Below are 12,721 nucleotides of genomic sequence, written 5' to 3' on the forward strand. Positions count from 1 at the left end.
CCCACTGGATGTGGAGGCTGAAGGGGTAGTGTCAGACTAATAACACAGACAGGCTGCTCTTGCTGACAGGAAATGCAAAAGAGAAGGCTCTTGTACCCCCGGCTGAACTCTTGTGAGGTAAGAGGAAGCTAATGTTAGAGATGCTTCCATTCATACTTTCACCAGGGGCCAATATGTCAGCGGGGCCAAGTCCCAGGGATCTGCTATAGAAGAACTATATATAGTATGTGTTTGCATGGAGAGGGGGAAGGACTGGATGGTGGTGGTAGAAGATCAAAACTGAATTAAAAGGTTTCCCTTTTTTTATACTCCCAAGCGTTCATTGTTTTAACAGTTCCAATAACTACTCAATTTCAAGATCTTTGTGAGACCATCATCAAGTATATTCCCCAGCTCATCTGATGAATTGGATCTTACCCACAGAAGCTCATGATCCTATATATTTTTATGTCTCTAAAGTGCCACAGGACCACTTTTTTAACTATATTATTCTAACTAATGAGTGCATCTGGGCAAGAAGCTTGGCTGCTTTTGTAATTGTTTCCAGGTCTTGGTTTCCTTCTGTAAGTGTATTTGTAATGGTATTCTCCCCACCTCGTTTCTCTCCCAGAAGAGTGCAGAAAAAGGTAAGTTTATTGCACAGCATGTTACAAATGTGAATCAAGTCATGTAATGTGCCCTTGAGATGGCAGAGAAGGGAAACTGGCACACAGAAGAGACTTTCCTAATACCACTAAGCACATGTGCTCAAACCTCTTGTTAGGTCCCTATAACCTGAGATTACTTTTAAACCACAGTACAAATCAACAATGGAAAATTAGACACCACCCTCTACAGAAAACTCACTGACTCATACAGTTACCTACATGCTTCCAGCTCCCATCCAGCACACACCATAGGAGCCATCATCTATAGCCAAGCCCTTTGATACAACCGCATCTGCTCTAATCCCACTGACAGAGACCAGAAGCTTCAGGATCTCTACCAAGCATTTATAAACCTCAACTACCCACCCGGAGAAATAAAAAAGCAAATTGAAAGAGCCAGACGAATACCTAGAAACCATCTACTTCAAGACAGACCCAAGAAAACCAACAATAGAACACCACTTGTCATCACCTACAACCCCCAACTTAAACCTGTCCAACACATTATCAATAAACTACAGCCTATGCTGGAACAGGATACCATACTCCAAGAGGCTCTGGGAGACAGACCCATAGTCTCCTATAGACAACCACCTAACCTCAAGATGATTCTTACCAACAACCACAGGACATACCACACTAATACCAACCCTGGTATCTTCCCTTGCAACAAACCCCGTTGCCAGCTTTGTCCATATATTCATTCTGCTGATACCATTATTGGACCTAACCAAGTGAGTTATAAGATCAAGAACACATATTCCTGCGCATCCAGAAATATAATTTATGCTATCATGTGCCGAAAGTGTCCGTCTGCTATGTACATTGGACAAACATCTCAGACACTTCGCCAAAGGATTAATGCCCACAAAACAGATATCAGACAAGATCACAAAGAAAAAACAGTTTCTTGCCATTTTAACCAGAAAGGACACTCTCTCAATGACTTAACCATCTGCATTCTGCTACAAAGACCTTTTACATCTGCACTTGAAAGGGAATCCTCTGAACTGTCATTCATGTTAAAATTCGACACACTCCGAAAAGGAATGAACAAACTCAAACTAGCTTCCCCAATTATCACCTCTAATACCATTAGCTCACAAACATCCCACTCTCCCCATGTCTAATATCATCAATTCACAGACACTTACCTTCCTTCCTTCCCCCCACATCCCCCTCCTGTTCTGAAATGTGATTTGTCCTTTTCATATGTGTTCATTTTTTTAATTGTATCCTTTAGTATATATGGTTGTGACTATTTTCTTCCACTATTTGATCTGAGGAAGTGGGTCTGGCCCATGAAAGCTCATCATCTAATAAACCATCTTGTTAGTCTTTAAAGTGCTACATTGTCCTGCATTTTAAACCCTGGGCCACTTACACTATTAGATTTTTGGTTGTTTTTTTTTAAGAGTTATGGACACCTCTAGTCAGCTTGGAGTCTCTTGATAAGGGCTGTACAGACACAGAGCACAAAGCTGATTCCTGCCCCAAACAGCTTTCAGGCTGCTAGTGCTTTGTTTCCGAGTTTCCATAGCTGCAGAATGCACAGCTGTCCCCTTGGCCAGCTTTCCTCCACGTTCAGAAGAGGGGAAACTTTCCGTGACGATCACAAGCTGGTTTTGATCACCTGGCCTGAGGAAAAAACAAGGGAATAGCAACCTCGAACGAAAATTAGAAAATTGAAAGAGTTGGCACCAGTGCAGAGCCAGCTTGGACCTCCTGCCCCCTCTTCCCATCTTAGAATGGAGGATCGTGTGGCTTTACCGTGGGGCCCCAGCTGTACCGCTCTGCAGGGCGGGAAGCCAGCAAACCCGGGGCATTGCCCGCTGGAGCAGGAGCTGGCTGAGGACCTAGGCAGGGCTGCAGCTGGAAAAGGACAAAGGGAACCAGGCCACGTGTTGCCACGGGGCGGGGCTTTCTGCCATGATTGACACAAGACTTCACCACTAGGAGCAGAGCGGCCGCTTCAGCCAATAAGGAGACGCGAGGGCGGGGCTATCCGAGCGCTTGAAGACTTTTTGGCGGTTCAAGATGGCGGCGGCTGGTAGCGAAGGGTCGGCGCTGGCGGACGGTGAGGTGGCCGCCGGCGGTGCTGCTTCCCTGCCGGCCCAAGAGGAGGATCCGGGCCGCGGGCAGCTCTTCAACACCGTGGTGGACGCTTTCCTGGAGAAGCTGGTGGCCGCCGGCAGGTGAGGGAACGACATCTCGCGAGAACGTGAAGGGGGGGTGAAATCTCGCGAGAGGTGAGGAAGGGCTGGGGAGTGTCGCGAGACTTGGGAAGCAATCGCGCGAGACTTGTGGAGAGGGCTGCAGTTAGCCAGAGTCTGGCTCCTCTCCCATGTGCTGTGGCTGAGCCCTGGAGGCCCTAGTAATGGGCACTGCTAAAGCTGGCTGCCCAGCCTTGCGTGAGAAGGGCACATCTTGCCTGCAGGCTAGCTCAGTAGCCCCCTCCAGGCAGTCACCTCAATTCACCTGCTCTCCCCTTTATCTAGGATAGGGATGTAAAGGGTTAACCGGTAATGGAGATGCTGGCCAGTTCTAATTAACTAGTAGGGGCTGGCGCATGTCCCCACCCACCCTGGGCAGGAGGCTGCTCCAGCTCAATAGGGCCCACCGCAGGCAGGGTCTGCTCCAGTCGGCTAGAGAAACCCTTGTCCCTGGTGAATCTGGCCCGGGCCCTCTGCTGAAGGTTACACATTGGCTTCCCCGGAGCTGGCTGCTGCGAAGTCTCCCCAGGAGCAAGACCGGCAGCCCTTGCTGGCCAGTGGCCCCGCTCCCAGGGAGACTTCACTATAGTCTTTGCCAGCTTCGCTCCTGGTAGCCCACCTTTGCTGTGGGCTGTTCAGTATAAAGCTTCTATATAAGCGCAGAGCCCGCAACATGTGTAACCATGTATCCACTAGAATATTAGCAGTTACACAGTTACGTTTGTAAACAAGTTTTTACATCCTTATTCTAGGACCTGGTGATTCCCACTTTCCCCCTCTCCCTCCACCTGATCCAATAAGGAGCATAGGAACATCAGAGCAATTTTTTTTTAAAGTCCGATATCACACACTAATTGTTCTAAGGTCTGGGATATCGTGATGCTTGTGGGTAGACTGCTGCTGTGAATGTAATTATGTGGGGAAAGGCAAACAAGCAAACCCTGGTAATGTTCAGGCAGCTGACTTGTATAGAGGCCCCCCCCCCCCCTTCAGATCTTAAGGCATAGCCAAGTGAGTACTCGCTCAGTTGTTCCACTCTCTTCCTGTGCCTCTTGAACAATTCATGGGCCAGGTGCTTAGTAGGAATGTAAAAAATCATTTAAAAAGATAATCATGCAACCACTAAAAATCTTAGCAGTTACACACACTGTGGGCTCTGCAGTATACCTTTCATACTGCAGAGCCTGTAGTGCCGGGTGACAGCCAGCTCCCCAGGAGTTATAGTGCAGAGCCCACAGTGAAGCTGGCTCCCTGGGAGTGAGGTTGGCAGCTGGTGTGGAAGCCAGCATATAACCGTAAGGGAAACTAATAAGCTGATGTTTATCCGTTAACCATTTAAATGATTGCAATTTTACATTCCTAGCGCCCAGTTGGGGGAAAACTCATCACTTGTCTAGATTCACCCATCCCAAACACAGGGTTAGCAGTAAGTGCAGATCAACACATAGGCTGTGTCTAGACTGGCCAGTTTTTCCGGAAAATCAGCCACTTTTCTGGAAAAACTTGCCAGCTGGCTACACTAGCCGCTTGAATTTCTGCAAAAGCACTGACTTCCTACTGTAAGAAATCAGTGCTTCTTGCGGAAATACTATGCTGCTCCCGTTTGGGCAAAAGTCCTTTTGCGCAAAACTTTTGCGTAAAAGGGCCAGTGTAGACAGCTCAGATTTGTTTTCCACAAAAAAGCCCCGATCACGAAAATGGCGATCGGGGCTTTTTTGCGGAAAAGCGCATGTAGATTGTCACGGACGCTTTTCCGCAAAAAGTGCTTTTGTGGAAAAGTGTCCATGCCAATCTAGACGCTCCTTTCCGAAAATGCTTTTAATGGAAAACTTTTCTGTTAAAAGCATTTCCGGAAAATCATGCTAGTCTAGACGTAGCCCTATGGTTTCATCCTGTTTTCCCCTAATCTCCCACCAGATGCTGCATGGATTCAGCTGCTCTTGCAGCATTTCTGCTTGTAAAGGAGATAAAACTGACTCCTAGTCTAGATCTCTTTGTACATAAAAGGATTCTAAAGTGCTTTCCTGATTTCAGTTGCTATATACCATCAGCACAGCTTGACAAAAGGAAAGGAAGAAAAACCTCTCTGATTTAGCCAAATATTGCCTTTAGTTATACCACTGTGTTTCTGCTGATTTCAGAGGAGTTGTGTAGATATCACTAAATACAGAATTTGGCCATTTACAGGTGACTGTATGTAGAAATTTTGTTCTGTTCTTTTGAACTAAACCAATCCTTTGTGATTTGGTGCTCTTTTGTTAGACCAACTAGTATACATGTTAATTATGGCCATTTTTACAGGATATTTTTACTTCCATTTCATTCTCTTCTGATATAAACATGAGTCTTCAATGAGGCTTTTACAGTCTTGTAACTTTGTAATTTCCAGTGTATGATATTTTAAACCACTTGTCTGGCTTGCATTTCTTTTTCTTCTTTGCACAGTTATCAGAGGTTTGCAAACTGCTACCATCGCTTCTATAAACTCCAGCCTGAAATGACCAGAAGTATTTATGATCAGTTTATATCCCAATTGCAAACTTCTATTCGGGTAAGAACAAGCAAAACAGATCTTTGCTTTTATATCTATCTCCTTTCCTTTCTTTTGATGATTTAGTCTCCTTCAAACAAAAGATACAGTTCTACCCAATAGGAAATGAAAACAAGCTTATTTCTATTTAAAGTTGAACTGTAGATATTTAGCTGAGAATTAAAGACTTGTTTGTAACATCCCAAAAAGCGTATGAGGAATAATAACACTTTGGACATTGCAGCATCTTTCATCCAAAGACCTTGAAACATTTTCGAAATATTACTGCATTAAGCCTCATCTCAGCCCTATGAGACAAGTTACATTACGCATTTTACAGATAGGTAAACTTTTATAGACAAGGCACAGAGCAGCTGAGTGACAGATTTCAGCTCTGACTCCCAATCTCTTGTCCCAGTGCTAGATGGTGCTCCTGACTAATGTTCCCTCTAATTTTTTCCATCCACGTGCAGAATAAATTTGGTTATGTGTACTGAGGCATATGCACATAGGCACCACCAGTAGAAACACAGGCTGCCGACTGTGGACGCTCTGCTAATCAGGTGGACGGTACCTGAATCATTCCTGGGTGGCCATCTTACACGCAACACTGCTCCTGACACTGCAGTGCTCTGTGCTTCAACACAATGTGCTATGATTATTTATCCCCTGAGATGCTAAGCAAGTTTGCCCCAACAAACCCTTCCCTGTCCCCCATTTTTATATGTCTTCCCCCGTGAAAAACTCCAGTTCCTGTCTGTGCTGGCGAGTGAAATTGTCCTAATCCCTGTCAGTTTCATGACTGTCTGCAAAGTTCTGAATAGCTCCCCTGGAAACTGACAAGATTAGGACAGTTTTGATTCTGCTGCTTGGAAAAGCTGTGAGCAGCAGGAAATGCACTGGAGTGGACTACAGACTGGGGAGACACTGTATAGTTGCACTTGTTTCCTGTTTTGAAGGACATCTGAGCATCCACAAGGGCTAGAATGGGGGTCTCAAGCGCCCAGCTCGCGGATCATCCCTGCCACAGGGACTGTGGGAGAGCGCAACCGCGGGCCTGCTGCTCTGCTCCAGTCCCCTCTCCCCCAGTGATCTCTGAAGCCACGTCCACAGAGTCAGGATGCCATGGAGGGAAAGAGTGGGGCTTTGACAGGAAGGGGCGTGTCTTGGGCCCAGTAACAAAGGCAGGCCATGAACCCCTGCCTGCTAGGCTGTGGCATGCCAGGCCACTCCCCCAGCTGCTAATGAGCCCCACCCACTGTGGTTCCCCACACAGTGGCAAAGTGACCTGGCAAGCAACTGGGGCAGCTTCACCCTGACCCCGGTTCCAGTTCTGGCAGGGCCGCGTGATGGGCAGCTGCAGCGCTTGGCCGGGGCCAAGTGCTGCGTGGAGCCCGGCTGCCACATAACTACACATGGCGCTCGGCCCCAGTTGAGTGCCGCGGCAGCCAGGCCCCTGCCGTGGCTCCACACTGCGCGTGGCCCCAGACAGTCGCCGCTGCGCACAGCAGGGGCCGGGTTGCTGCAGTGCTCAGCAGGGGCCCGGCACACACCGGGCTCTGCACAGCCCTCCTGCCCTGCAGGAAAGCACTTTGCGCTCAGCTGGTGGCTGGGAGGCAACAGCAGAGCTAAATGAGGGGGGTGGGGCAGACATGGAGGCTCTAATGGCAGGGCTAGTGCTGGGGGGCTCTGGAGCTGGGGAGGCTTTTGGGGGAGCAGGGCTGACATTGAAAGGGCACCCTGACATCCAAAATAGGGAGCTGGTTCTGGGGGTGGAGCTAGTAGTGAAGGAGCTAGCGGGGGCAGGGCTGGCACCTGGGACAGAGCTAATATTGGGGACTGGGGCCGGCATGGAGGGACCTGGGGGGATTGGGTGCAGTGGGGTCCAGGGTCAGTGGCTGGTGGGGGTAATAGAGGGGTGAGGGGCTCTAGGGGTTGGGGCTGGCACTGGAGGCTCTGAGGTCTGCGGCTTTTTATACTGCGGACTGGCAAACCTATTCTCAAACTTTTGGCAGACCAATAACATTTTATTTGAATATTCATTATTTGCATAATAAATATGCAAATAAAATGTTACTGGCCTGCCAAAAGTTCGTGACTGGGTTTGCTGTTCCCCGGTATAGAAAAGGTTGGGAACCACTGTAGTAACGGACAGGTTCCCTCCCCCGGTCCACCCGGAGTTTCAGGCCAAATTGTGCGATCGCACCATCCAGGGATGGCCTGCAGGCCAGGAATTTGAGACCTCTGGGCTACAATTTAAAGAAGAATGAAAGTTTGGATTCTGCAGAAACTGATGCTATTGATCCTTCCACTGTCCTGGAAGAGCTCCCTGCTTTTCAGGGATGAATGGAATTAAATTCAAGCCCTAGATCTAATAATACTGAAAGAATTAAATAACACATTCACATGTAATACAGCTCCCTATAAAGTGGGAAGAACAGTTACAGAGCAGCAGAAGGGGGGATAGATAAAGGCAGGAGACTGGGGCGGAAAGAGGTTTCCAGGTGAGACCTGAAAGGAAAAGGAGTCAGTGAAGCAGATTGTTACAGGCCGGCTGTTCCAGACAACAGGAGCGCCTGCGAAAATGGTTCCACAGTGGGACAGGCAGAAAGATGCCTGTGCATTGTACTTCCCTTTTGTTATTGTTCTTCAATCCCTGCTGACTTTCCTCTACAGGAGGAGATTCATGAGATAAAGGAAGAAGGGAATCTTGAGGAACTCTTTACCTCCATGGATAAAATTGTGGAGGGAGCAAAGAAGCGAGAGGAGCCTGCATGGTAAGCAGCGCTTTACTCGGCATGTTGGATGGGGTTTATTGGTGACTTCTTAAAGAGGTAACATTGAGAATTGTGCAGCACTGAAACCCTGTAGAAGTTAAGGGGTGCGTAGTTCCAGCGATGACTCTAGACAGCACTGAATTTCACCCAAATGGAATCCTTTTAAATCATACAGCTGTATCCTGACAAGAACCTGATTCCCAAAAGGCCCCTTCCAGTTAATCAAATCTATAACTTGGTCATCTGGTTGGACCTCTGTTTGTGTCAGAATCACATGTTCTCGACCATGTTCCTAGAGTTGAAGGGGAAGTAAATTCTTGCGCTGAATGTTACTCTGAACTGTGGCTTCTTGGGGTGTCCTGATCTGTTGAAACACACACGGTGGCTGTGTCTAGACTGGCAAGTTTTTCCACAAAATCAAATGATTTTGCGGAAAAACTTGCCAGCTGTCTACACTGGCCGTTTGAATTTCCGCAAGAACACTGACGATCTCATGTAAGATCGTCAGTGTTCTTGTGGAAATACTGTGCTGCTCCCGTTCGGGCAAAAGCCCTCTTGTGCAAATGATTTGCGCAAGAGGGCCACTGTAAACAGCACAGTACTTTTTTCCACAAAAAAGCCCCGATCGGGAAAATGGCGATCGGGGCTTTTTTGCGGAAAACCGCGTCTAGATTGGCCATGGATGCTTTTCTGCAAAAAGTGCTTTTGCGGAAAAGCATCCTGCCAATCTAGACGTGCTTTTCTGAAAATGCTTTTAACGGAAAACTTTTCTGTTTTTGGAAAATCATGCCAGTGTAGACGTAGCCGGTATGTAATCCTTGGGACTCCTGGGCATTGGAAGTGCTAGGAGTCGCAGCGTGTTGTCTTTTTGCCAATGTTTGTAGCTTTTTGTATTGGTGGGGGTGTTAATCCAATCTCGTGCTTCAGGGCATCATCTGATTGCACGAGTGTCAGGAAGGATTCCTTCCCTCGCCCTCCCATCACGGCATAGTGACGCATGCCCATTTGAAACATGTAGCGTTGGCACTGCCAGAGATAGGAGGCTGGACTTGAGGGCCTGATCAGTGACATGTTCCAGTTCAAGCCCGTAAGCGTAGCACTATGGAATGTCGGCACCTCCCAGTTCACACAACACCCGTGTCCTTTCCAGGCGCCCCAGTGGGATCCCGGAGGAAGACATTCGTAGCGCCATGGTGCCGTACCTCCTGAAGCACCAGTCATACCTGCGTAAAGCCCTGAAAGAAAAGGAAGAGGAGAACAGGAAACTGGCAGAGTCTGTATTGGCCGGCCGGGAGAGAATCTCAGAGCTGCAGCAGCAGATACAAAGTCGCAAACAAGCATGGCTGGTAAAATCTTCATTCCAAAGCCAACACACTGAGTGAGAGTCCCTGTCCCACCAGTTTGAACAGTCACTGTGGGATGGAAAGTGCCAAGAATGCTAGCTGCAGCTGAACGGCACTTAACTTATGTGCACAAATCCGAGGGCCCCAGCTTAGTTCCATTGTGCTGCCTCTTTTGCTGCTTTGATTAATTGCATGTCCGCTAATTGCCTAATTCTGTAAATTGCCAACATCCCATGCTGAGGGCTCAATGGCTAATCACGCCTCTGCCATGAAGAGCCAGGAAACCCACGAGATTTTGCTTATTCGTGGAACTTCTTTCCTAATTTACCAATCGAGTAGTCGATAAATTTTTTATCTATTGCCAAAGGTGGGCAATCATTTTTGATGGGTGGCCATGGCAAGATTTTAGGTAAGTGGTCAAGAGCCACACCTTTCCATGGAGAAAGTGCGGGGCATGGGACAGAGGTTGGGTACAGAAGGAAGCTTGAGGTAGGGGACTGGGCTGCAGGAGAGAGTTGGGTCTGAGAGGGAGTATGGTTGAAAGGGGGGGTTGTGACCTGGGGCAGAGGATTGGGGTGCAGGGTCCAGGATAAAGATGTTAAATTTAGATTAATCAACTCATTGAATAGTTGATACAATTTGCATCGACTATTCAGTTAGTCGATAAGGGCACCTCCACCTTTGAAGTGAAGTAAGAGGCCTGCCAGCTCTTGCTACATTTCAAAGGTGGCAGCACCATGCGGCGCATGGGACCAGCGGGGGCAGGGAGAGGGCTCAAGCGGTCCCCCGCTGGCCCCGTACTCCCCATGCACTTTGCTTTTGAAATGTACAAGAGCCCCCGCTGAGCCCCTAAGTTCCCCCCTCTCCCGACGATGCTGGGGAGAACCAGCTTTTAAGCCAGCTCCCCACAGCATCGGCTCCTGCTCCCCACTTGCTGCCTCTCTCTGATAGAAGCAGCAAGGGGGACAGGAAAGCGACTAGTCAAGCTGACTGATAAGCATATGCTTATCGGATAGTTGACTAGTCACTTACAGGCCTCATCCAGGGGAGGCTATGAGTGTAGGAGTGGATTAGGGATGTTAAAATGAGGTTAAATTACTAAATGAGTAGTCAATAAAATTCGTATCAATTAGTCGATAGGGGAAGGCAACCCAGCTCAGTCACAGCTCGCACCAGGTCCAGGACCAAATCCTGCTGCAGCTCCACAATTTAAAAGGCAGTAGGAGCCAGGCAGCCTGACCCCTTCCCCCCCGTTTACTACTGTGTTTTAAATTGCAGAGCTGCAGTTGGGTGTGATCCTGGACCCAGCATGAGCCAGGACTGACCTGGGCTGCCTGCACATCCCACTCCTACTATGTTTTAATGCAGAGCTGCAGCGTGCCTAACTGGGAGCTAAATATTCCCTGGAAAATCATCCCTAAATGCTTAACTCTGCTTGTGTGCATTTACAGTGGGGTGTGGATTAGACCCACATCTGTGCTCATAAGTGGAGTGTTTTGCCTAGGACAGGCAGTTCCTTCCCGTTTGGGGCCTTGTTTTACTTGCTGCTCCTGGATCAATGCTTATGAACAATGAACGAGCTGTATTCTGCACATGCTGTTAACAGTGTTATGTTGTCCTGTCTCCAAGGGTGGAAACGATGCTCTCTTTTGCATGAGGGCTGCATTTGTTTCCTGAACAGTAGGATTCGTGGAGGAGAAAGACTTCATCGTCTTTTTTTTTTTTCTTTTTTCTTCCTCCTCTTCTCCTCTCAGGCAATTACTAAAGAACAGAGAGAACTAATCATGACATTCCAGGAGCCCGAATGAGGAGGCAGGGGAAGATTTTGCACGAGTTTCACAAAGGGGTTTTATGTTCATCGATGAAGCTCTGCCGATCTTTTGGGAAGCGGGATTCTCTGTGCATTGCATAACCCACTCATATCATGCTGAAATCTTGACTTGTGCCGAGCCTTTGCATTCATTTGTCAGAATGGAGTGAACTGTTTTCAACACTGTGAAGATCAGACATTCTGAAACAGTCACGGGAAATAATGGATCAAAATATGCTGAAATGAGCAAGTGCACCAGGATTTTAGCCCCCGTTTTCCCCATTAAACTCCACTGGAAGGGAGGATCTCAAACAGGTCTCGAAAGTGATAGCCGATCTGTGCATTTGCCCTGTGTTCTTGTAAGAGCTTTATGAAACGGAATTCTCGCTTTCCAAATGTTAATGAATGGAGGGTTTTTAATACTGAGCACTCTTGTGACTGCTCATGAGATTTCAGGTGTATAATAGAGTCCATTCTAGGTACCTTACCCAGCAAGTTAAACACAGCTACATTTGAAGGAAAGAGACAAATATCAAAACTTTGGTTCATGTGATTTGGTTCATGTGATTTCTATCAGGCTAGATGTTGAGGCGAGTGCTCAAAGCATTGATAGAGGTGTTCCCAGGAGATAGGTTTTGGATGACTTGTACATAGGTATTTAGAATGATATTTTGACATAGTAAAACTTTTTTGTAGCCTTAGCACTTTTATTTTTTTTACAAGCACTTTCCAATAAGCAGAATAAACTCCTATGTAGTAGTTGTCACCCTGTATCGTATGGTTAATTTCCATCTGTCGTCTCTGCAGAAATTTAACTGGAACGCTTTGCCACAAGGTGTATTGGGAGTCTTGTCTTCCAGGAGCCTAGATGGAAAGACCTGATTCTGTCGTGCTATAGTTACACCTGTGCAATTGGGGGTGAAATGCATTGTTCGGACTTAGTGCAGGGTGAGCGTAAAACACAAAGCTCATGCGCTTCCCTGTTCGACAGGGAAACAGAGGCACATAAAGAGAAGGCGACTTGCCCCGCAGTGCACAGGTCTCTGGACAATGGGAGTAGAAGCCAGTTGTGTTGGCACCCAGCACCTGCTTGGGATCACTGCACTGTGGTATTCGAGAGCAATGCGGATTAAAACACAGGACTGGATTCGGGGCATCTGAGCTCAGTTCTTGTCTCTGCTGCATCGCTCTGGCATGACCAGGGCCTCCTTACCCATATTCATGGGGCACCACTGGGTCTTAATGCCCCCCTCCCATCTCTTTAGACTGGGAGCTCCTCAAAGCAGGGCTTGTATTGTATTGTGTGCTAGCTTCCTTGGGCAGTGGGCTCTAGATGCTAGTTGGGATCCTTATGTGCAAATACTGTTGTTTCGAATGGACACACGACTGGCAAGTCCCAGC

General features: G+C 47.7%; 1 protein-coding gene across 1 annotated transcript; it reads left to right on the forward strand.

The window, feature by feature from the left end:
* Nucleotides 1-2,649: 2,649 nt before the first annotated feature.
* PMF1 (polyamine modulated factor 1) lies at nucleotides 2,650-12,086 on the forward strand. The gene is made up of 5 exons (XM_006113909.5): nucleotides 2,650-2,842; nucleotides 5,306-5,411; nucleotides 8,067-8,167; nucleotides 9,318-9,513; nucleotides 11,265-12,086. The coding sequence occupies exons 1-5, from the start codon at nucleotides 2,685-2,687 to the stop codon at nucleotides 11,316-11,318; spliced, it is 615 nt and encodes a 204-aa protein (XP_006113971.1). The 5' UTR covers nucleotides 2,650-2,684; the 3' UTR covers nucleotides 11,319-12,086.
* Nucleotides 12,087-12,721: the final 635 nt, after the last annotated feature.

This window comes from Pelodiscus sinensis, chromosome 22 (assembly GCF_052426305.1).
Source record: "Pelodiscus sinensis isolate ZL-2025 chromosome 22, ASM5242630v1, whole genome shotgun sequence".
In the NCBI taxonomy this organism is placed as follows: Eukaryota; Metazoa; Chordata; order Testudines; family Trionychidae; genus Pelodiscus; species Pelodiscus sinensis.